The sequence below is a fragment of the Trichomycterus rosablanca genome, chromosome 3 (assembly GCF_030014385.1).
Source record: "Trichomycterus rosablanca isolate fTriRos1 chromosome 3, fTriRos1.hap1, whole genome shotgun sequence".
Classification (NCBI taxonomy): Eukaryota; Metazoa; Chordata; class Actinopteri; order Siluriformes; family Trichomycteridae; genus Trichomycterus; species Trichomycterus rosablanca.
In genome coordinates, this window is record NC_085990.1 from 25,064,328 (window position 1) to 25,090,713 (window position 26,386).

The 26,386-nt window shown below is 39.0% G+C and overlaps 1 protein-coding gene across 2 annotated transcripts in view; it reads left to right on the forward strand.

Moving 5' to 3' along the window:
* col11a1a (collagen, type XI, alpha 1a) overlaps positions 1–26,386 on the forward strand; it is a 132,357-nt gene that overhangs the window by 12,200 nt on the left and 93,771 nt on the right. For both annotated transcript variants that reach the window (XM_062992005.1, XM_062992006.1), the window contains exons 4-6: positions 3,211–3,373; positions 20,883–21,008; positions 25,797–25,886. In XM_062992005.1, the coding sequence (XP_062848075.1) occupies positions 3,211–3,373; positions 20,883–21,008; positions 25,797–25,886 (379 nt within the window). The remainder of the gene's footprint in view (positions 1–3,210; positions 3,374–20,882; positions 21,009–25,796; positions 25,887–26,386) is intronic.

The window sequence follows — 26,386 nt, forward strand, 5'->3', positions numbered from 1 at the left end:
TTTATCCAAGACTGTTTCATGTAAAAGAATATCAGCTATTTACACAATACACACCTACCACAGGCTTGTTGGACGTCTCATTTTAAAACCATGGGCATCAATATAAAGATGATTCTTGCTTTTGACTATAAGAACCCCCACCCCCTTTCATGAGACAGCTTTCTAATTGACTTGAAAATTTTGTCAAAAGACCATATAAGGTAAGGCCCTCATGTTGCATGAGAAGACCTGGCTTAAAATTGACATTTCAAACTATCCCAAATGTGTTTATGAGGCTTATTGTCTAATAATTTGTTCATTTTGCTTTATGTATACGGGCACAGTCATACCGGAACTGGCAATGGTCTTCCCTGAAAAGACATATCATATGACAAAATGTCTCATAACATGATTAAGCAAACACGACATGATCTTCAGGACTAGGAATTGATGTAGTAGGTCATCATAAGATTTCTCAAAGGTCCACCAGTTCTCAGGTATTCCTTTCATATCCAAAGCTTATTCTCTATTTCCTATCTCATTGTTTTGCTAGACACACTTTTTACAGTGTTCACGATATCTGTCATCTCAAGTACTCCATATGGATGTGCTTTAGAGTTTAATGAGCCTTATCCATAAAGAACAGAGCCGAAGCGTGCTGGCAGGAATGTGCTCTGCTTAGGCCTGGAATGTGGAGTAGCCGAGATGCACGTGTGCACTTATGGCAGAGCCTGCTGCCATATGTCCTGTACTTGTATTTTGCTGTCATGTAGTACCAGTTCTGTAACACCCTATACACTGTTCACCGATGAGCCAAAAATTGGGACAACCTGCCTGATATACTGAGGAAACAGCTTTGACCTGCTGAGACATGTACTCCATGAGACATATGTAGGGGTTCTCTGGTATCTGGTACCAGGACAATACCTACCAGGTCCTTCAGCTTTTGTGCACTGCAAGGTGGATTATCCTACAGTCTCTGCTGTGAATAAAGTATGCACATATGCTGGGCCATGTGATCTAGGAGAAAACAGGATTTGTCAGACCAGTCAACCTTCTATTGTTAACAGACCCAACCAATCAATCACTCTTTCTACTTGCCCAAATCTTTACTCCCTATCTCCATCTCCTTCTTTACTGATCTCTATCATCTTAACCCTGATGTGTTCTCTACCCTCCAACTCAACATTGCTACTATTACCTTCCTCTCTTCTCCTTCATTGTCATTTGACCATCTATATCCTCTCTTTCTCAAACCAAGGAAAGCTTTTCACCCTGCTCATTGACTTTGCCCATTCTTTCAGGAAAAGATTGACAACTGACAGTCAATTGACAATTAGCCAATCCAATTTGGATAATACTGATCTTCAAACTCCTAACTCAGCTTCTCTCTACTCACCACTATCAAGGAACCCCACTACCTGCCTGCTAGATCATATCCCATCTACTAACCTTTAAGAAATTTCACAAGACCTTATCCCCTTATCACACCAATCATCTGCAACTCCTTAAAATCTGCTTATTGTCCCTACAGCTTTCAGAAAGGCACAGGTTATCCCCCTTCTTAAAACGTTTACACTAGACACCACAAATATACACAACTACAGACCATTATCACTCCTCTCTTTTCTGTTCAAAGTTCTTAAACTGACTGTCTATAATCAATTATCCCTTTTTCTCATGCTTAATGACCTCCACCATTAGTATCAGTTTGGCTTCAAGGCAGCTCACACAAATAGCCCTTGTGTCTGTCACTGAGAAGCTTCGTGCAGCTGAAGCAGCCAAACTGTCATCAGTCCTGATCCTTGTTGACCCATCCATTGCCTTTTAAAGTTAATCATAGCATTCTCTTGTCCACCCTCTCCATCCTTGTAATAACTGGTTCAGCATAGCAGAGGATGGCCTCCTACATGGAAGGGCGTTCCAACCAGGTGTCATGGACTGAATCTATGTCCCGCAGTCTTTTAACTGGTGTCCCACAGGGTCCTGTTCTGTTTATTATCTACACCCACTCTCTAGGTAAGGTCATGCACTATTTTATGGCTTCTCTTACCACTCATATGCAGATGATACTCAGCTCATTCTGTCGTTCCCTCCTTCAGACACACAAGTCTCAGCTCGCATCTCTGCATGTCTGACCAATATCTTATTACGTATGTCAGCTCATCACCTAAAACTTAACTCCAGTAAGACAGAGCTGATATTTATTCCTGGAGACCAGTCTCCATCCCAAGACCTAGTCATCTCTCCTGATGACTCCCAGATCAAACCATCAGATTCTTGTCCAATCACTTGTCATCTCGAGGCTGGAATACTGCAGCTCCATCCTGGCAGATGCTCCCATGTCCACTATTCAACCCCTGCAACTGATTTAAAATGCAACTGCCTGCTTGGTTTTCAGCCAAGACAAACACTGCCACATCACCCCCTGCTGAATTCTTTTTACTGGCTTTCTGTAGCTGCCCGCATTCAGTTTAAAACAATGATGCTAAAAAATGGACCAGCACTAAGCACCTTATAGAGAACTCATAAAACCTGTTCTTCTCCACCCAGAACTCGATGAAGACATGCATCAAGGCTATTCTCTGTACTAGCACCAAAGGGGTGGAACAAACCTCCCCATGTCTGTTCAAACATCTAAATCTCTCATCATCTTCAAAGGACGAATAAAGACCCACCTCTTTACTAAGCACTAAAAATGAAAACTAACATGCACTTACTAATCTTATGCACTATCTATCAATTTTTTTCTACCTATGCCTTTGTTCATGAGATTTATATAATTGGACTACTGTCTATTTGGACTAGAGTAAAGAAATGTTTACTGTGGTAGCGTTTCTGTAAGTCACTCTGTATAAGATCATCTGCTCAATGCTGAAAATGTTAATGTATTGCTTTGATGTCCACTGCCCATTGTTAGTGCTCTTGATGGTGGACATAAGTTAGCATGGACTGGCCTGTGACAATGGAGCCATCATCTTATTACCAGACCTAAAATGATCTGCAATTTGAGCCACAGTATGGACACTGTTAGTCCACACCAGATGCCATATCCTTTATCTCCTCTTAGAATACTAAGTATGGTGCTGACATAGCGCCACACGGGCTTGCTTGTTCTTGGTGATTATCTGATAACTTGAGCCAGGTGTGTTGGTGTAGTGAAAATGAAAAAAAATGTGCAGTGTATAAGATACTTTATGGACCGTAAAAGAACTGTGTTGCTTCCTTTAGATGGCATCGTGTGGCCATCAGTGTGGAGAAGAAGACGGTGACCATCATTGTAGACTGCAAGAAGAAAATCACCAAGACTCTGGACAGAAGTGACCATGCCAACCTCAACGTCAATGGAATCACCGTTTTTGGCAGCAGGATTCTGGATGAGGAGGTTTATGAGGTAAAGATGCTGGGATCTAGTTAAAAGTTGAAGTCATCAACTGTATAAGGATATATGTTGATATAGATGCTTTAGGTTAACACTACATGCTGGATACCTCCTATACGCCCTATAGGTGAATGGGTGTGTGTAAGTGTGTCTGCCCTGCGATGGACTGGCGCCCCATCCAGGGTGGTACTGTGTGCCTTGTGCCCATTGAAAAGCTGGTATAGAAAGTAAGAAAGTGAGTAAGTGAGTGAGTGAGTGTTGCCCTTTGAAATTGGATGTAGTGTTGCAATGCCATTATTTTGGGCTAGGTGATGTGCACTAAACTTCTGAAAACTAAGGCTGAGGTGTTTTTTAGATACAACTAGAATTTTTGGGGGTGGTAAAGAGGTTCTAGTTTTAGTCTGGAATGTATAACTGCTTTGTGATGCATTTGTGAGCTATCATAGTTCATTCTCATCCTCAGCATGTGCCTGACACCTTTGGAAACACAAGAAAACGTGCATTTGCATTTTTATGCTTTTGTCATGTACGTATGGCCTCAGCCTATATACAGTCTGGTGAACAAATGCTGGCTTCAAAGTCCACAGCAATGTGTGAGACATTAAAACTTCTTACTGCAGCATGTTTTGAGTTAGATTAGATGATTTCAACGTCAAATGATAAAAATGTCAAAACCAGGAAAAATTTTCTGTTTAATCCCCTATGTGTCTGGGTGCTAAAGAAACGTGTGGTTGATTGCTGGGACGATTCTTGATTAACATTCCACCAGAAAACATCTGTGATAATTTTAAGGAAGGAAAAAACAAACTCACAATGTCCTGCTCTACACTCATGTCTGATTACAGATGGGGGTGGGGGACTTCAAAGGTGTTTGCTTTAATAAACGCCGTCACATAAATTTTCATTTACTTGGCGCTTTCTAAGTATAGTTTTTGCATGGCATTTAAAGCTACAGTACATCCCATTATACACTGATCAGCCATAACATTAAAACCACCTCCTTGTTTCTACACTCACTGTCCATTTTATCAGCTCCACTTACCATATAGAAGCACTTTGTAGTTCTACAATTACTGACGATAGTCCATCTGTTTCTCTACATACTTTTTAGACCATTTTCACCCTGTCAATGGTGAAGACCAACAGAGGACCCCCACAGAACAGGTATTATTTAGGTGGTGGATCATTCTCAGCAGTGCAGTGACACTGACATGGTGGTGGTGTGTTAGTGTGTGTTGTGCTGGTATGAGTGGATCAGACACAGCAATGCTGATGGAGTTTTTAAACACCTCACTTTCACTGCTGGACAGAGAATAGTCCACCAACCAAAAATATATCCAGTCAATAGCGCCCCTGGGCAGCATCCTGTGACCACTGATGAAGGTCTAGAGGATAACCAATTCAAACAGCAGCAATATATGAGTGATCGTCTCTGACTTTACATCTACAAGGTGGACCAACTAGGTAGGAGTGTCTAATAGAGTGGACAGTGAATGGACACAGTATTTAAAAAACTCCAGCAGCGCTGCTGTGTCTGATCCACTCATACCAGCACAACACACTAACACACCACCACCATGTTAGTGTCACTGCAGTGCTAAGAATGATCCACCACCTAAATAATACCTGCTCTGTGGTGGTCCTGTGGTGGTCCTGACCATTGAAGATGGTAATTGTAGAACTACAAAGTGCTTCTATATGGTAAGTGGAGCTGATAAAATGGACAGTGAGTGTAGAAACCAGGAGGTGGTTTTAATGTTATGGCTGATCAGTGTATAGTTGGTTGTATAATGTTCAGCTTCTACAATGATTCAGCATTGATGGCTTTTTAGTGTACATGTATCTTGCCTATAACCCAATTTTATTAAACACTTTACACTGTTTTACTGTCCGGATACACTGTGGACTGAATCGAGTAGCCCACAAGAGTTTGTACATTATTAGCATAAAAATGTTTGTATTTTTCCCCCTCTGTTTGTCTCCCACATGTGCCTTGACAGTGTGTGAGAGTCGGCACCAGTTAGCCGTTTTAATGGTTTTACACAATAGCTGTTTGTCACGTGGGGTTCAAATGTGTTGAGCTTATTTAAGTAGAATGGCCACTTAAACCCAGGCAACAGCATTTGTCTGTTAAGAAGAAAGTTTGTTCAAAGCAGGGGGATGGGAATTACCGCCTATTGGTGATGGCTAGCAGTCCTTCCTTGTTGCACTACCAGCTCCATTTCTGACTTGTATGGATGGTGGTGCTGCTCCTAAAATAACGGTCAGATCTTGTCAGTAGTATCTTTTAAACCGCATGCCAGAAAGGAAAGACATGGTTTTCAATTGTGCCATCCTAGCTGCAATGTTCCTTACAGAAAGCTATAGTATGTATATGTCAACAAATACATAGTCCTACTACCAAACTGTTGATACTAGCCAAATAAAACAGTGCATATTTTAAAGTTATAACTGGACTACACAATAAATAAATAAATAAATCTGGGTGTACCAGTATGGCTTATGGTTTGTAGCCAGGTGTACTTTTCTGGTTGTAAATTTAGCACAGCCTTATTTGGGTGCTAACTGATAATACAGTGTAAATGTATGACTTCCTATGAACAAGTCATTTGTTGACTCTTACTTATTTCTGGGTAATAAGTAATCAATTTAACTCCAATTAAGGCATTAATATTGTACATGTCTGATGACTGAACTGAAAAAAAAATAATAATAATACAGTATCACTAACACAGCTTCAGCTTGGTTCTAAGTTTAGCTAGTTGTGAATTTTTGGATACAAAATGTTGACTCTGTTTAAAAAGTATTAAAAGCTTGTTCATTGTAAAATTTGGTAAGCTTGTTGGTAGCATGAATTAGCTATGCTGTAGCCAGCAATTACACTAACACATACTACACCTTGGTGTATGTCTGGTGGGTTAACAACCATAAATTGGCAATTTTGCTAAGTATCAGGTCATGTTTTTAATATTGTCACTCCAACATAGACAGCTTGGTCTAGTCTTAATTGTGCCTTGGAATATTTCCAAAAATCAGATGTAAAGATCTTTGTTTAGAACAGTTGGTGCAGCCACCCCGAAGTGGATGCCTTTGGTCAGAACTACTGAATAAATACTTCATTTAAAAGTGGAATACCTTGGTAAGAGACAAGTATTTTGCTTCAGCCAGCCATGAAAACAGAGATTTATTTAAGTGTTTCTTCTAATGGATTCACTGATTCTTACTTGCTCCTTAAACCAACAAGTATTTGGAGACCTGTGGTAGATTGGGTGTCAGTCTAGGTCTGGAAAACACAGCCCTCTCTGTTCAGCCCTGGAGAACAGGGGCACTGTCTGTCCTTTCTTCTCTGTTGCCTCTGAAGTGCATGCTTGGAAATATGGAGGAAATACCTGCCCAGTGCCCAGAAGCATTCTGCCCCTCCTCTAAATTCAAATACTGCTGAGTATTTCTGACAGCCCACACGTATGCCATTTGCCCCTTGGTAAGGTATGCTGTGAGCTTTGTGTTTCCTACACCTTCCAACCCTTGGCCTCCCAAAAATGAATCAGCATTAGAAAGAGATGATAATTTATGCATTATATGCCACAGCTTTTGATCTTTTGAGAATAAATAGGGGGCTTTTATAGGACATCTATCTATCTGTCCCTCTGGAGCCTGGGCTATGAGACGCACCAATTTTATTCATCATTATGCTGTTACACATGCACACACATTTCTGTCTCTGAGGCTTCAGTGTCATGTACTGGGTTTAGCCTAACCCAACAGAAAACAGAAAGTCACAGGGTTTAGGGTCCCTTGCTGTGGAAGGATTACACAGGTTTCAGATACATGCAGATAAAAATACTTCAGATTTGATTTTTTTGTTTTTATTAATTTTATAAAATTTTAGAATGTTGATATATCCTGTATTCTTAAAAAAAATCAAAAAGACATTGGTTTGTATTACAAAAGATGTCTCTTAATATATTAAAAAATGTACAAGGCAACATTAAAATGGTACTAAAGAACAGGCACTAAATTTAATTCATTAATTTACCTTTCATAACCACTTTGGATTACAGTGAGTCTGGAGTTTATCTGGAGAACACTTAAACACAGTAAAAAATATGTAGTTTAATTTATTACACTTACAAAAAACTACAAATACCAATTCATAATGAACCAACCAGCAAAATGTAGCACAACTGTCCATGATGTCTGGTGTGACTAAAATCACTTAATGCATCATAAAGTGAAATTATCACTGTATTCTTTTATAATCATTCAGGAAGGGCTATCAACTCCAGGAGTGGAGGTCCGCAGCAGTAAAGGCGGTAATTGGATATTACTAGATTGGAAAAAATTGGGAGAAAATGCTTTAAGAAATAAATAAAAATGACAAACCCCATTCTCAAAAGAGTTGGGACATTTTTGTATAGTGCAATAAAATGATTGGGTATTAAATGAGGCTTTATTAAAGGAACAGTCTTTACAAGTAACGATGGGTCATGGCTCACCACTTTGTACCAAACTTCAGGAAAGATTTGCCACACAGGTCAAAAACAAAAAAAGGTCTTTCACAATACTGTTATATATACATAATATTCTGGAAACTAGAGAAATCTCTGTGTAGGACAATTGAATGCCTTTATTTGTCATACATACATATACAGGTGTACAGTACAATGAAATACTTTCTTTACATATCCCTGCTTGTTTGGAAGCTGGGGTCAGAGCGCAGGGTCAGCCATTGTATGGCACCCCTGGAGCAGAGAGGATTAAGGACCTTGCTCAAGGGCCCAACAGTGGCTGCATGGCAGAGCTGGGATTCAAACTCTCAACAAAGATGGAAACTATTGTTAAATGTGTGTGACCTTTGAGCTCTCAGATGGCATTGCATAAAAATTTGTCATGCTTCTGTGAGAAATATAGCCACATTGGCTTGGGAGTACTTCAAAAAATCATTGTCACAAATAAAGTTGTATATTAATTCTATGCAGAAATGCAAGACAATGGAATTATATGCTGTGGCCAGATGAGTCCACAGTTTAGTTTGTTTTCTGGAAAAATAGACATCTCTGTGCCAAAGATGAAAAGAACCATTCAGACGATTATCAGTAAAGGTTCAAAAGCCAGCATCTGTTGTGCATCAGAGCCCATGGCATGAGTGACTTATTTAGATATGTGCCATCAAAGTGACATCTTTTTCCGGAAAGTCCATGAGTATTTTAGCAAGATGATGCCGGGCTTCATTCTGGTTGACAGTGTGGCTTCATAGACACAAAATGTGACTGGCCTGACTGACCTGTTTGTAGTCCAGATCTGTCTCCTATTGAAAATGTATAGTGTAGCATGAAGAGGTGCATCATAGACTGCTGAACAGCTCAAGTCTTGTATCAAGTCTCAATAATAGGAAAGTTGATGAAACACAGGGGTAAACACACCTCAATGTTGCTAAATTCTAAATTTATTATTATTCATAAAATACAATGATGTTGATCAGTGAAAATATTGGAACTATTTTCTGCTTTTATAAGTTCAATAAAAATTTAGAAGAAGTAACAAATCACAGATTGTACTTTTTATTGCGTTTTAGAAAATGTCCCATGTTTTCTGAAAATAGGGTTTGTAAAACTCTACGGTCCAGGGTTCAGTTCTGCGCTCTTGTTACTGTTAGCTTATTTCTCAGTATCCATATGCTAACAATATGCCAGATTGTGGAGTTTGGCTGAATTAAGTGTGAATGGGTGATTGTGTGATGTGCTATAATGGCTTGCATATAATGGTGTATTCCTGCATATGCTCTACATCTTCCACCACCCTGGCCAGGATAAGGCGATTACAGTACTAATAAATAAATTAATAAATTGTTATACTGTACTAACATTATTCTTTAATTATTCAGTTAGAACTGTCTGAAATGTTTTCTAGACTTTTACGGTTTCCCTGCCTGGTGAACAAAACTATGGGAGTGCCATCTATTTTCTGAGAAGAACACATGCAAAGCTCTTTCATATGTGTCCAAAACAAAGACCAATAAAAGACAGCTGTCCATATGCCTCCTGCCGACATTATCTTGGAGCACAAATGGCGAAAAGCTGCTTAGCTTAAAAGCCTGTTCCCATATAGAATACAGGAGTTTTGATGATAGCTGTAGTCCATTATAACAGTTCAGTACAGTAAAGTGTGCATGCTAAATATCACAATATAGTGTGTGTACTCTATAGTGTACATAAGGTCCCAGACACTGGAGGCTTTATATGATAATTATAGTTTTTCCTGTTGACGTAAGCCACTCTGACAATTTTATGATACTCTCCTCCACCAACTCCTCCCTTTTTATTATAAATTCCACCAGTTACTTTTGTTAAAAGCTGAGAAGGGGGTCTTGGAGTCAGAAAAAAACTAGTCACTCATTATTAAGAGTAGGTAAAAGCTACAAAATACAGTTTTATCAATTTAAAATTAAATCCACAACAGAAAACTCCAGAGACTCTGGACACAAGATAGAAATACACTCTGAAATAGATACCAATCTATCAATGACAACACACTTTTACTCATTTACTCACTCAGAACAAGAGGTGATTTCATGCAGTCATTTGAACATCTGCATGCATGATGGAAACAATTTGGGAAGAAACTGGTGGACCAGAATTAAAACCATAACCACTTTGGATTACAGTGAGTCTGGAGCTTTTCCGGAGAACACTTGGCTCAAAACATAAACACAGTAAAGAAAATGTTGTTTAATTTATTACCCTTACAAAAACGTACAAATGCTAATACATGATGAACAAACTAGCAAAATGTAGCTCAAATGTCCATGATGCCTGATGTTTAGATGACTGAAATCACTTCATGCATCATAACTTTGATATATCACTGTATTCCTTTATAATTATTCAGGAAGGGCTATCAACTTTAGGAGCGGAGGTCCGCAGCAGTAAAGGTGGAAATACAAATCGGTAATCAAATACGACTAGATTGGTAGCAAAATTGGGGGTAAATGCATTAAAAAAAGTAATAAAAATTACAAACCCCATTCCCAAAAGAGTTGGTACATTTTGCATAGTGCAATAAAATTATTAGGTATAAAAGGAGGCTTCATTAAAAGATCAGTCTTTACTAGTGGTGGTAAATTCGGTTCATTTTATGGACTCGGGTTAATCTGAGTCACTCAGTAATGTGATCCGGTTCATTTGAGTCACTTGTACTGACATCTTGATTGTGATTGATTTACTGCATGAAAACGCATCCAAATATCACTTGTATATACACATACATCCTTCTCTCTTAATTCTCTTGGCACCTCACACTTCTCTTGTCAGTGACAAGTTGACACTTTTTTTCTAAGTGGAATCTTGATCATGGGGGAGAGTGGGGTGGACTCACCTACCAATCAGATGGGTATATTAATGGGTCAAGGGTTAAAGGGGGATGGTTTACAACAAAGTGCCATGGTAACTTCACCCAGTCAGGCAGCCACAGTGGCACCAAAACAAACAGTATTTGCATTTGCATTTTAATTATATATATATATAATAATTATTATATTGTTGTTGTTGTTGTTTTGTTATGCTGCATTACTAATCTATACCACTACTAATGATAATAATAGCATGTGCATAAAATCAGCCACATAACAAACACCAGTGTGTTTAACCACTTGTTTATTAGAATATTTAACTTATTACTTAGATTCACGGTTCAGCCAAATCATCTGAGTCCACAGTGTTTCCAGTGAGTCTGCCCACTCGCCTAATGTACTGAGTACATGTACTGACTCATAGGATCCGGGTTAATTGAGATTTTGGACTTGTGATTCCTGATTCAGTACAAAGATTCAAATCATTAACCCAGGTGAATCAGGAACTGCCCAGCTCTAGTCTTTATGTGCAACGATGGGTCATGGTTCACCACTTTGTGCCAAACTACAGGGCTCCTGAGAAAGGTCTTTAACTAATTGCCTGCATTGTATTCAATCATAATAGTAAGTAACTCTGAATAAAAGTATCTGTTAATGTATTTTCTTGGGTTATCTGTTGTTAACAAATGTTAATGTTCTAAAACTAATTTAGCCATTAAGTTGTACTTACTAGAATGTTTATCATTTGGGGCTGTTGTTCTATTGTCTTAAGTTTTACAGAAAATGATCTGCATCTCACAGACTCAAAGAACTGATTCTTTGAATATAAAAGAAACCACACATGTTGCAATGTAGCTGTTGTTTTAGGTTCTGTAAATAGTATTTCTGGTTGCTTTAGTGGTTGTTGGGTTATTGTGTGTGTGTGTGTGTGTGTGTGTGTAGAACATAGGGATTGTGTGTGGATGGTAGAGACTGGGTATCCCAGGGCAGGGACACATCAAAGGTCAAGGCTTCTTTTGTTTTGGAGCAAAGCCTGGAGGCGGTGGTTTTGCCAGAGCTCTGTAATTAGAGTTGTTAACAGTGCCAAATGAGTTAAAAATTATAGGTGAATTCCTCCAACATGGAACCCAATGGCAGGTCTTATGATGAATTAAAGTGCTATTGGTGATATATAGGATACAGTGAGCATGTACAGCGAATATAAAAAGTCTACACACCCCGGGTAAAATGCCAGGTTTTGTGACCTGTAATCTTTCTAAAAATGTCTATTTTAAAAATTAAAATGACTGCATGTCTTTGGACTGTGGGAGGAAACCAGTGCACCCAGAGAAAACCCACACAGACAAACTTTCTTGACAGTGTTACCCACTGAGTCACCAAGCCACCCGAGGGAGTAAATGTTATGGCATAAGTGTGTGCACTCTTTTATAACTGGGGATGTGGCTGTGTTCATAATGAACCAATCCCATTCAAACACATTCTAAACAGTAGTCAGTACACCCCGCCCATCAATTAAAATACGTAATCCCATATAAAGTTCAGCTGTCCTAGTAGGATTTTCCTGTCATTTGCTTAATTGCTTCTTATAGCAAAAGCACCTATAGAGGAACAAATGATTCTCTTTGTTGAAAGGTATCAGGAGAAGGGTACAAAAAATTTCCAAGGCATTACATATATTTTGGTACACAGTGAAGATGATCGTCAACAAGTACAGTGGTACCTTGTAATTCAACATCTTCTAAACTCAAAATCTTTGGAACTCAATGCCCTTTGTCCAGAAATTTGTACGCTTAAACTCAACGTTTCCCTTAAACTAAACATGTGTGCAACTATTGCTTTGCTCAGCACTCGGCTTGAGCAGTGCGGTAAAACGTCATGCGAACATGAGACAAATCTGCATTTGTGTGGAATAACCGTCAAATCCACTCTGAAAGCTCCACATGTATCTGTGTTTATCTGGATTTTCCTCTTGTTTCACATTTAAACTTGTGTTACAGCTCGAGGTTCTGAGAAATTGTAAGAAGTAAAGATAAAGAGCAGGTTTTATTGTTTTTTTGATTAATTGTTTTTTTAATTGTATTTCAGTATTTTTTATATTATATTTGTGTTATCTTCAGTGTATAAGTCTCAAAAACAACCCCATTATTTTACATTAGCCTAAAATATATGCTGTTCCATAGGACCATGGAACACATTAACAGGTTTTCCAAACATTCTTATCGAAAGAATACCTTAAAACTCAACGCCTTTTAAACTCAACGCCACTGCCAGAACAAATTGACGTTGAGTTTCAGGGTACCACTGTAAATAATATATGACATTGACATTACCAAGAACTGGACATTACTTAAAAATTTATGAAAAGACTAGAAGAAAACTGGTCTGGGAGGCTTCATACAGAAACAGTAAAGAAGCTCCAGGACTTTCTGGTGGGTTCTGGTTGTGTACTACATGGGACAACTGTATCCCATATTCATATGTTTGGGCTGTGGGGTAGACTGGCAAAAACATCTGGCATTTCACAGATGTGTGTAGACTTTTTATATCCTTTGTTCCCAACTATAAATTTGCTAATTAATTATTCAGTGCATACATACTAAATTACGCTAAATTGCTAAAAAATATTTATTTAAATAAATTTATTGATTAATATACATTTTAGCTAATAAATAATTACCTAAATACTAACATTGTTCTAAAATTGCTAACATAATTTTCCTTATTTTTTCCGCAAATCTGATAAGCTAAAATCCAACCTCAAGCATGGTTATAATTTGTTGTAGCTCTGACATCAGACTGGAAGAATCTCTGGTATACGCTTGAGGTCATGACTGAGAAATTCCTCAGTGAACAGCTTTCAATGTGCCCTTTGACCTTGCTCTTACTATAGCTTAAGAAATTTGGGTTGTTTTTCTCCAAGCAAAAAATCACAGATAATTGATATCATTAGAGCTAGCTGGTGTACTGTAAATCAAAGCCTGTTTTTTTCCCAGCCATCATCCTTTTCATGTTGTTCTCCATCAAACTACCCACACATTTTAAGGAGATGATTAAAAAGTTGGGTGAAACAGGTAATCAGTGTACTCTAAAAAGGAGCCACCAGGTTAACGTATAGCTAGCCAAACACATACATGCTGTGCTTATATCATTCAAAAGTCTGTATACAATGGCATGTATTAATATCCATCTTATATAATGCTGTTTTTCTATTCAAATTTAGCATACCTTTCTACTGGGTAGCATGTTTACCCAATGTTCTTGTTTAAACAAAGTTATATGATGTCTCCTTAAATCAAATCTGTGCTGTACAAATGTTTTCTACTATTGAAGAGTCCTTCAGAATGAGATACAGAGATGATAATGATGTTATCAGGTGTGGTGATAACAATGCTTAGGTTTGTAGTTTATATATGTGTATTGTATAAACAATAAGCAATTAGTTCTTATCACCTTTTATTGCCTAAGCTAGGTGCAAAGCAAACACTGCATTGGGTATTATTTATCCTAACTAGCAGTTACGCTAACTTGTGAAGGCCTGAGCTAAAATTTTATTTTTTAGTTTTATGTGAAATTAGAAAAAAGGTAAGAATATAGAAAACAGGGCCGCTCAGGTGGCGCAGCGGTAAAAACACATGCTAGAACCAGTACGATACAATGTATTCGAGATCCCAGCTCTGCCTGCCGGCTAGGCTGAGAGGCCACATGAACAACGATTGGCCTGTTGTTCAGATATGGGCGGGACTAAGCCAGATGGGGTCACTCTCTCATGACTGGTGCAATTATGACCTCTGCTGGCTGATTGATGGCGCCTGCACAGAGATGAGAAAAGAGTGCTCTCAGGGTGTGTCTCTCCGTACACAACGCTGAGCTGCACTGTACCTGTCAAAGTGTAGGTGATAAGATGCATACGACATGCTGCCCACGTGTCGGAGGGGGCGTGGGTTAGCTTTGTTGTCCTCAATCAGAGCGGGGATCGGCATTGGTGGAGAGGAAGCATGATGCAATCGGGCAATTGGACGTGCTAAAAGAGAGAAAAAGGGGAGAAAATGCATAAAGAATATATATATATATATATTTATATACTGTATATATATATATATATATATATATATATATATATATATATATATCAGTGGTCTTCTGGTCTTTCAAAGAGGGGAAGCTCATTGTCGGCTTACATCATAAAATTTGTGAATTTATTTATACATAAATTCTGCCCTCTGTTCCTTTTCAAGAAAATGGCCTGAAATGGGTTGCAGTTTGTCTTTCGACTTCATTCGCAAAATCCGCGATGGGACTGAAACTCCCAGTGATAGTGTAGATCTCACTATCCAGACCCACCGCGTCCAGACCCACCCACAGCTCCATTCACCCCCAGAGACGTTCAGCGTCCGGGGGCGGGACAAAATCGTGGCATTTATCCAATGACCGACGAGTTTTGAAGCAATGAAAAAAACCTTTCCATGCAGTCCCGTTGAAGTGAATAGACGCTCAGCTTCTACGGGCAAATGCATTGATGCTACGGGAAAGTATGAGAAGTTAACAAAATCGAGTCAGTCGATTTGTGATAAGTAGCTGATTCTGAACGAACTCGTCTTCGAGATGAACGTGTTGTAACGCATTTGTAGTCAATGAAATGTTAACTGTACATATTTGACCATTTAATTTGTGACATTTTAGGGGAATCCCTTGCAGTCTAAGAGAAATCGCCACTGATATACAGTATATATATACAGTGTATCACAAAAGTGAGTACACCCCTCACATTTCTGCAGATATTTAAGTATATCTTTTCATGGGACAACACTGACAAAATGACACTTTGACACAATGAAAAGTAGTCTGTGTGCAGCTTATATAACAGTGTAAATGTATTCTTCCCTCAAAATAACTCAATATACAGCCATTAATGTCTAAACCACCGGCAACAAAAGTGATTACACCCCTAAGAGACTACACCCCTAAATGTCCAAATTGAGCACTGCTTGTCATTTTCCCTCCAAAATGTCATGTGATTTGTTAGTGTTACTAGGTCTCAGGTGTGGATAGGGAGCAGGTGTGTTCAATTTAGTAGTACAGCTCTCACACTCTCTCATACTGGCCACTGAAAGTTCCAACATGGCACCTCATGGCAAAGAACTCTCTGAGGATCTTAAAAGACGAATTGTTGCGCTACATGAAGATGGCCAAGGCTACAAGAAGATTGCCAACACCCTGAAACTGAGCTGCAGAACAGTGGCCAAGATCATCCAGCGTTTTAAAAGAGCAGGGTCCACTCAGAACAGACCTCGCGTTTGTCGTCCAAAGAAGCTGAGTGCACGTGCTCAGCGTCACATCCAACTGCTGTCTTTGAAAGATAGGCGCAGGAGTGCTGTCAGCATTGCTGCAGAGATTGAAAAGGTGGGGGGTCAGCCTGTCAGTGCTCAGACCATACGCCGCACACTACATCAAATTGGTCTGCATGGCTGTCACCCCAGAAGGAAGCCTCTTCTGAAGTCTCTACACAAGAAAGCCCGCAAACAGTTTGCTGAAGACATGTCAACAAAGGACATGGATTACTGGAACCATGTCCTATGGTCTGATGAGACCAAGATTAATTTGTTTGGTTCAGATGGTCTCAAGCATGTGTGGCGGCAATCAGGTGAGGAGTACAAAGATAAGTGTGTCATGCCTACAGTCAAGCATGGTGGTGGGAATGCCATGGTCTGGGGCTGCATGAGTGCAGCAGGTGTTGGGGAGTTACATTTCATTGAGGGACACATGAACTCCAATATGTACTGTGAAATACAGAAGCAGAGCATGATCCCCTCCCTCCAGAAACTGGGTCGCAGGGCAGTGTTCCAGCATGATAATGACCCCAAACACACCTCTAAGACGACCACTGCTTTATTGAAGAGGCTGAGGGTAAAGGTGATGGACTGGCCAAGCATGTCTCCAGACCTAAACCCAATAGAACATCTTTGGGGCATCCTCAAGCGGAAGGTGGAGGAGCGCAAAGTCTCGAATATCCGCCAGCTCCGTGATGTCGTCATGGAGGAGTGGAAAAGCATTCCAGTGGCAACCTGTGAAGCTCTGGTAAACTCCATGCCCAGAAGAGTTAAGGCAGTTCTGGGAAATAATGGTGGCCACACAAAATATTGACACTTCAGGAACTTTCACTAAGGGGTGTACTCACTTTTGTTGCCGGTGGTTTAGACATTAATGGCTGTATATTGAGTTATTTTGAGGGAAGAATAAATTTACACTGTTATATAAGCTGCACACAGACTACTTTTCATTGTGTCAAAGTGTCATTTTGTCAGTGTTGTCCCATGAAAAGATATACTTAAATATCTGCAGAAATGTGAGGGGTGTACTCACTTTTGTGATACACTGTATATACTGTATATATATACATATATTTATATATATATATATATATATATATATATATATATATAAAGAAAACAGGTGACCACATCGCCGGAGTTGAAGTAAATCAAACCCCAGGAAACTTTGAGACGCAAAGAGACAGATTTAGAGAGAAACCAAAGAGCGATTGTGAGCAACTCAAAAAGGCCAGTGGGAGAAGCCAGGCAGGTACTCAGGTCCAATCACCAGCTAGGCTAGGCTAGGCAGGCAGGCAGGTTTCCCCAGTAGTTGTAAGTAAAGTTGGATGACGTGGATCATGTTTTCGTTCTTCTCTTTAAAAGTACTAGTTTATTTCTACATCATCTACACTTTTACCTATGTCAGTTAATATCGTATTATAAAAAATATTATTTAACTAGGCTATTATTTAACAGTCCACTACCACTGGGATCCAGAGTTTCAATCTCTGCAGTGCTATCAACCTCTCAGGGGTCTACATACATACATGATTGGCTATATTTGGGCGGGGGTAAGGGGAAGTTGAATAACCGAGGCCCTACAATGAATTGGCATCCTGTTCAGGGTGTGTTATTGAATTGCGCTTAATGATTACTTCTTTCATTCTACCTTTTTTCCATCCTTTCATCCCTCTTTCCCTATACTTACATTTTTCCTCTATTTATTTGTTACTTTGATTACTTGCTCTATTGTTATGATAACTGTTACTTTGATTCTGGCCTTCTCTTACAAAGTCTTTATGCCTTTCTCTGTCCGTTCACTTCCTTTCACTGTTTTTTTTCCCTCTTTGTTTTTCTTTGTGTTTCTTTTCATCTCGCTATATGCTCCATATCTGGGAATACCATTCTTTTATGATCCAGATGTTTTAATGGTTTTTGTAGTTTTAATCATGTGTTAGTGTTCACCACACAGCTGCTGGAGATTTCTAGGCAGCCTTGCTGGTTCTATTTTAACACTGCAGTGAATTTCATTGCACCAGCACCACAAAAAACGTTGTGACCTCTCTGACTTTAGAGTGGCCCCTCAGAAACGCCCAGCATACAACCCATTCACATTTAGAGAAACGTTGCTTTGTTTCATTTAACTCTCACAATACACTTTCAGAAATCACTTACACATGTCTCAAAAAGCATGTCCAGCTGAAAAAAGTCAAGCTAGTTCAGCATATGCTTGAAGGATGGGAATTAATCCTTAGTTTCCTTTTTACTTTAATTTAGAATTTATTGCAAGGCAAGCTGTACTAAACCTTTTGAGTCCAGGCTTGTGTATAAAACTGGTGCAGAAGCCTAAAGATACCGTTTTCATCCCATATTTTTGTTAACCTACAAACTGTAAGTTTCTTACCTTATACATATGCAGGTGATAGATGATTACAAAAAAGTGGATGGTTTGCAGAAAAGTGTGGAGATATTGAAAGTTCAACTCAAGTGCAATTACATGGCCCATGTAATTGCACTTGAGTTTTCTAAGGTCTGGCAATCCCCAGTAGCTGATCCTTCAGATACCAAAATCAAGTGTAAATCTGCCACATCTGTGTTGCTTGGAGTGGCTGCCAGGTTCACATTTATCCAGCAAATTGGATTACTTGTTAAAAGGCTGGTGTTATTTTTCCCATTTTTAATGCAACACACTGCTGCGTTCTCTTCACTGGCTTCCTGTAGCTGCACGCATTCAGTTTAAAACACTGATGTTTGCCTACAAAACCAAAAATGGACCAGCCCCAAGCTACCTTCGAGGTCTAATCAAACCCCGCTCTGTACCACACAACCTCCAAGCCACTAGTCTCGCTCGACTTAATCCTCCACTCGAGGAAGACGAGCATCTAGGCTCTTCTCTGCACTTGCATCCAAGTGGTGAAATGAACTTCCCTTGTCTGTCCGTACTTCAAAGTCTCTCACTGTCCCACCTCTTCACTAAGCACTTAAGCTGACTTGTACTTACTTACTCACTTATTTACAACGCTCTTATAAAAAAAATTATAATAATAACTTTGGTTCTAACAGAGTTTCAGCAGATTGTGTTCTTGGACGGTTGTCTATTAAACTCGAGTAGGGTAATGTTCACTATGGAAGCACTTTTGTAAATCGCTCTGGATAAGAGCGTCTGCTAAATGCCGAAAATGTAAATGTAATGGAATATGTTGGAATGTTATGGAATAGTTTTAGTGAACACAGTTTGAATATACAGTAGACAGGGTATACATTACATGACCAAACATTCATTAACTTGTGTCTTAATTTTTGAGTTTAGGTGTTTTAGCCACACTCATTGTAAACAATCAGTTATATAAAATAATTCCCTTTATTTTCCAGCTTGATTGTGTCCCTCTGCACAAAGCAAGATCACTTAGGACAAAGTTTGATAAGATAAATGTAAAGTAACTTAAGGGGATCCTATTAAATGTAATTGGTGACATAACAAAAACAGCAAACAGTAAATTCTGGTTAACAACAGCCAGTATAACAATACACCAGCAACAATACACCCGCATTTGTTGTGTTTTAAAATGTTTTTGATGGTCATTGAACACCTTTTGTTGTGTTTTGAACGTAAACCTAGCACTAACCAGCCTAAACTAATAATATGTCAGTAATGAGCAGCAGATACCAACCAGCAGCCAGCTAATACCAGTCAGTGCAGTTTTTTTTCCGTAAACGTAGTTTAACCAAGTTCAACAAGCTGAGAAATGGTAGTTTTGCTATTTTTCTTACTTCATTACATATTATTTACTTAATAAATTCTATACGTAAAACTGTCGTCGTACAACTTGCCAATGCATCAACATTTGACAGTTTTTTTAAAATACCGTGTCCACTCATGGTTTACTCTATTAGACACTCCTACCTAGTTGGTCCACCTTGTAGATGTAGTAGTAGTCCACCTTATAGAAGTCAGAGACGATCGCTCATCTATTGCAGCTGTTTGAGTTGGTCATCTTCTAGACCTTCATCAGTGGTCACAGGATGCTGTTGGCTGGATATTTTTGGTTGGTGGACTATTCTCAGTCCAGCAGTGACAGTGAGGTGTTTAAAAACTCCATCAGCATTGCTGTGTCTTATCCACTCATACTAGCACAACACACACTAACACACCACCACCATGTCATTGTCACTGCAGTGCTGAGAATGATCCACCACGCAAATAATACCTACTCTGTAGTGGTCCTGAGAGGGCCCTGACCATTGAAGAACAGGGTAAAAGCAGGCTAAAAAACTATGTAGAGAAACATATGGACTACAGTCAGTGATTGTAGAACTATAAAGTGCTTCTATATGGTAAGTGGAGCTGATAAAATGGACAGTGAGTGTAGAAACAAGGAGGTGGTCATAATGTTATGGCTGATTGGTGTATATCTGAAGTACAAGTGTCATCTTACAACTTTAAGCCTAATGCATCAACATTTGACAGTTCTTCCTTGTTTACTGACATGAATTATGTGGTTCCAATCCATTTTGGATATCACTATTGTAGCTGGTTATCAGCTCCAGGTGTGCCTCTCACCTGATAGGACTTGTTTAATACTGGTCTTCATTAAACCATAGCTGGAACAGCAGTAATTTCCTTAAGCATCTAGTGGCGGATGTGAACTATGTGAGTCGTGTTTTTCTGTCTAGGTCTGATAGAAATGTATAATATTGCAGGATATATATGATTATCAATGTGATTTATGGTCTTGTACACTGTCATCTAGTCTCTGCAGTATTTTTACAGGCTTTCTTTCTATTATAGCTTTGCTTTTATGTGTTATTAAGCGTGTTGATTTAAACATTGGTCTGACTGTTTCTCTCTTTCTCTCTCTTACAGGGTGATATCCAGCAGCTTCTAATCGTCGCTGACCCTAAAGCAGCTTATGATTACTGTGAACACTACAGCCCTGACTGTGATACCCCCCATAAACACAGACCTCAAGCTCAGGAACCCGAGGAGGAGGTCAGTGTCAACAAAGCTTAGCAACTTCAGGAAAGATGTTATGCCAGTATAATATGATATATCATTGATATACACTATATGGACAAAAGTATTGGGACATTCCTTCTAATTATTCTAGTTAGGCCCTTTCCTGTTTCAGCATGAGTGTTCCACTGTGCACAAAGGTCTATAAAGACATGATGAAAAGCTTGGTTTAAAGAAACTCCAGTGGCCTGAACATAGCCCTGACCTCAGCCCCACTGAACAACTTTGGAATTAACTAAAACATCAACTGAGTCTTTATTGACTAACATCAGTTCCCAGCTAAACAAATGCTCTTTTTACTGAATGGGCACAAATGTCTACAGACAAACTTCAAAGTCCTGAGAGAAGCTGTTATAGCTAAAACGAACATGAGTTTACTCCAGTTTAATACCATTTGTTTTTGAAATGGGATGTCCAACAAGCTCATGTTCAGGTGTCCAAATATTTTTGGCCATATAGTAAATGATATGATAAATAGGTACAGTGGGAGCCTAGTGGACTTTGATTACTGGTTTTGCCATGCGGTCACTGATGGGCCCTTGAGCGAGGCCCTTAACCCTCTTGGCTCCAGGATGCCATACAGTGGCTGACCCTGTGCTCCCAAACAAGTTAGGTTATGTAAAAAATTTACTTTATACACCAACCAGGCATAACATTATGAGCACTGACAGGTGAAGTGAATAACACTGATTATCTCTTCATCACGGCACCTGTTAGTGGGTGGGATATATTAGGCAGCAAGTGAACATTTCATCCTCAAAGTTGATGTGTTAGAAGCAGGAAAAATGGACTAAGATAAGGATTTGAGCGAGTTTGACAAGGGCCAAATTGTGATGGCTAGACGACTGGGTCAGAGCATCTCCAAAACTACAGCTCTTGTGGGGTGTTCCCGGTCTGCAGTGGTCAGTATCTATCAAAAGTGGTCCAAGGAACCAAGGGTCATGGGTGGCCCGTGTGGTCCGATCCAACAGACGAGCTACTGTAGCTCAAATTGCTGAAGAAGTTAATGCTGGTTCTGATGGAAAGGTATCAGAATACACAGTGCATCTCAGTTTGTTGCGTATGGGGCTGCATAGCCACAGACCAGTCTGCTAGGAAGGTGGTCATAATGTTATGCCTAATCGGTGTACATGTAGATACATAATTTTATATTTTCATATGCTAGAATAAGAAAATTGTAAATATTGTTAAAATGTCAGTGAAGACCAAGAAATTAGAAGCGTCCAAAAAATGTCTCAACAATAGAAATTAATGGACATTTTAAATAACCAACATTAAAAAACATTAATATTGGTGTAACCAAATTTAAAAGTAGCATGCTCTTTCTGATTTTGTTAGCTAACTAGATAAAATAGACAATTTATCTTAACTAGATATTATGATACATGAATAATGGTAAAATAAATTAATAAACATCTGCCAAACAATTAGTAACAATTAGCGTTTGTCTTTGTCAAAACTTATAACTGGTGTTTTTTAATGTTAGAAACACCACAAAATACAATATGCAATATGCCAAAGTTTACAAAATATTTGTCCTGATGAAGTATAAGAAATTGGACAGAAATGGGCATTGTCTACACAAATGATGTAGGATCTGTTTCCTTATAGTTAAGCATAACATTTTAAATTTACATTACATTTACATTTTCAGCATTTAGCAGACGCCTTTATCCAAAGCGACTTACATTACAGTATACAATCTGAGCAGTATAGGGTTAAGGGCCTTGCTCAAGGGCCCAACAGTGGCAACCTGGCAGTGGTGGGGTTTGAACCAGCGACCTTTCGATTACTAGTCCAGTACCCTAACCACTAGGCTACAACTGCCTTTTTTGTAGCAATTAATCAGGAATAATGTCTTTTCATTTACAAAAACAAAAAATTACTAGCCAACCAATTAGAAACCAGTACTATCTAAGGAAGAAGTTTGATATATGATTTGATTTTTTAGAAGTAAGTCATATAAAAGTAACAGAATTCATCTGCTTTAGATAACATCCTAGTTTTCCATGGCAAAAATTTTGATTCAGATTTACATCTTGACATACATACTGTACATAGTGTTAACTTTTATGCAATAGTAGGTAAACAGAAAGGTAGATACATCTCTTCATTTGAACTTTGTAGTTTCACAATTCAAAAAATACTAACTGTATTTGCTTATGCGCCCAATAAGGCCTGAGGCTAAGAGGATAAGAGCTAAAACAAGAATGCGTGCTTTCTCAATGCTTTGAAGTCTTTTTAAAAATCTGTTCAGTATTTTAATTCTTATGAATTAATTTTGTTTACCCCAAATGTTTTACTTTCAGTGTATGTTTTTTCCGTTTATTATAAGTCTGTTGTCCACAAAGTTGAATCAGTTCATCTGGACACAAGTTTGTTGTAGAGATATGATTCGTCACTCATTCAAGTGACTTCTTCAGTCTCTACAGTCTCTTTAGTATTTCTACAACAAACTTGTGTCCAAATGAACTGATTCAACTTTGTGGATTTGTGTACCTGGATTGTTGAGCATGCATCAAGAGTTGATCTGTTGTACTTGTTTGTATGATTCTCATATCAGCATCTCTTTTCCATTATAAACAGCAGGTTTACGTATTAGTTTCTAGAAGAAAGTGCCCCGAAGATCTTCTTTTTTCTGTGAATGCATATATTTCTTGTCTGGTCTTGTTCTGGTACAGTACAGTGTGTTTTACCTTTTGGATACTGTACACCGTAATGTGTTGGAATGTAAAGAGGGAGTTCCTCTGCTGATCAGTCTCCTAAAAGTATTCTGGCAAAGAGCTCTGGCTTTTTAGGAGTTTGATTTGCTAATGCATTCTGCAGAAGAACATATGCTAGCATCCTCTTAGCATTACCCTCACCGGTGCAGTGATTTCCTTTGGTACAAAACACCAACCCTGTTGCCGTACAGTATGACCCAGCATCTCTGAGGATTAAGCTTCAGGCTAGAGTCAGATTTCATTTCAATTTGACTTGGATTTTATTTGTTTTGCTCTGGCTACACTTAAACCTTGCAAGGCTTTGGTTGGTCATGACTGGACTTAACCATCACCAGCTTGAGTTTGTCTAAATAGTTTTGGTTTGGTTATACCAGGTTTGGCTAGGATACTCTAGACTTAATCAGGTCTTACTGGACTTGGTGGATACTCACTTATTTTGCTAAGTTGTAATGCACTTTGCTTGATCTTGGCTGGGCTTGGTTGGGCATAACTTGGCTCATCATTGCTTGGTCTTGCTGTATTCAGTTGGGCTTACCTGATCTTTGCCAGGTAGGGAAGGTTCAGTTAAGCTGGCATTAATAAATTTGATTGGGCCTGGTCTTTAATAGTCATTGCTGAACTTGGCTGGGACTGCCTGGACTTGAAAAGGCCTTGATGAACTTTCACCAGACAAGTGTACAGTATGTTAAATCTGGTCTTTTTTAAAGCTTGGCCAGGCAGGTCTTGGCTTGACTTTGTTGAACCTGGCCATTATTGGCAAGGCCTTATTGGTCTTCATTAGATATTGCTGATTTTGGCTAAGGCTTGATGGGCTTGGTTGAGTCTGGCACAATAATTGTCAAAGCCTTGCTAGTCAACTACGTAGCTGCTTCCTGCCAGTGGAAACAAGCCAATTCATTCACTAGGAACCAGCTTTATGAGCCCTTGCACAGTTATAGGGGGAATAAAAAGCACTCGTCCATGGTAATTGAAAGCCTTTAGTGGATCAAAGGTTGTTACGCTGGCTTCACCTCCCCTACAACAGAAGTGTTGATAGGTCTAATAAGTATCTACTAATGGCAGTTTTCTGGACAGAAAAAAACTTTTTTTGACAAAAGGCAAATTTAACTGTCTGGAAATTGGTCTCCGTGAGACATAGTACATTAAACCCTTCATTCATTGATTATGTTGCATAATTAATGAATATTTATTTTGTGTAAATCCTGTACCAGGTTTTACAAAACAACCCTTTGGCTGACTGTATATGCCAGATGAAATCTGTAATGGAAATTATTGTACACCCAACGTCACACATAAAACCTATTACAGATGAACTCTATAGGTTCTATAGACCATTGTCTGTGATCTTTTTATATAAAAGAAAGATCACAAATCAGCTGTTTCTCATTATTTTAATGCTCAGTCTTGCTTAGTGTTTTATAGGCTTTTAAACAGCCACTAGTGTTTTTACAACTTTGATTAACATAACATCAGTCTAACCACCTTGATTCTTCTTGAGGATCAGGGAACATCTGCTGCAAGTGTATAACGTTGTGATGTTTACTTATGTTTTTGCTTTCTTTTTTTATAACAGTTTACTTTAAAGTAGTACTTTAAAGTACCGTAGTAGTACTGTATTAGGGCCAGCTGTAGCCTAGTGGTTAAGGTACTGGACCAGAGATCAGAGGGTCACTGGTTCAAGCGCCACCACTGCCAGGTTTCTGCTGTTGGGCCCTTGAGCAAGGCTGCTTTGGATAAAGACGTCTGCTAAATGCTGAAAATGTAAATGTAATACTTAAAAGCATTGTCTTGCATTGTGTGAAAGACATTATGCATCTTTTAAGCTTACAATTAATCAATATTATATGCTTCACATAGAAGATGCATTCAGATCACTTGAGATGATGCTTTTGACCAATGTAGACCAATGCTAGGCATTAGACAATCTAGCTTTGCCAACAATATGTAACAAACTTAAATGGACTTGTTACATCATAAAGAGTTTTATAGTATTTCTAACTTTACTAACCTTAATCCGACCTAATTTCCTCTTCCCGTCCAGTATGCGACTGCAGTAGATTACGGAGAGTCTTACGATTACTATGACGGGCCGATTCCCACCGACACAACGACTGATTTGTCTGAGACTCAGGTAAAACAAAAAAGCGCCAAAATGTGCATGTCACATGTCTGGGATTGTCATGTGGTCTGTCTGTGTTGTTCATTTTCAAACTCATTTGCTTTTCTATGTCCTCTGGAGGGTGCAGTCGTATTCCTCTCATCAATCTCCAAGCTAGCTTCTGCTGTGTCTTGCTTGGTTGTCCTGATGTTTTGATGTCTTGTGTCTTTTGTCCCTGTGTCACCATTATCCCCTCTCTAGCGAGTGAAACGTGCCATCTCCAAGTTCACCAAGAGGACGGCAAAGCCCGTCAAGCCCAAACCCAAGCCTACATATAAGTACCAGCCTACAACAAAGAAATCACCCAAATCCTTACCCCCTAAGAAGACGAAATATGGTTACCAGGCAACCGCACCAGTGAGGCAATCCAGTAGAAGGGTAAAAGGACAAAACAAAGTCTATCTCTGATGGCATGGAGATCTCTTCTCCTCTCCTTTTCCCTTACAGAGGAAGATCTCCAATGCAAATCCTCT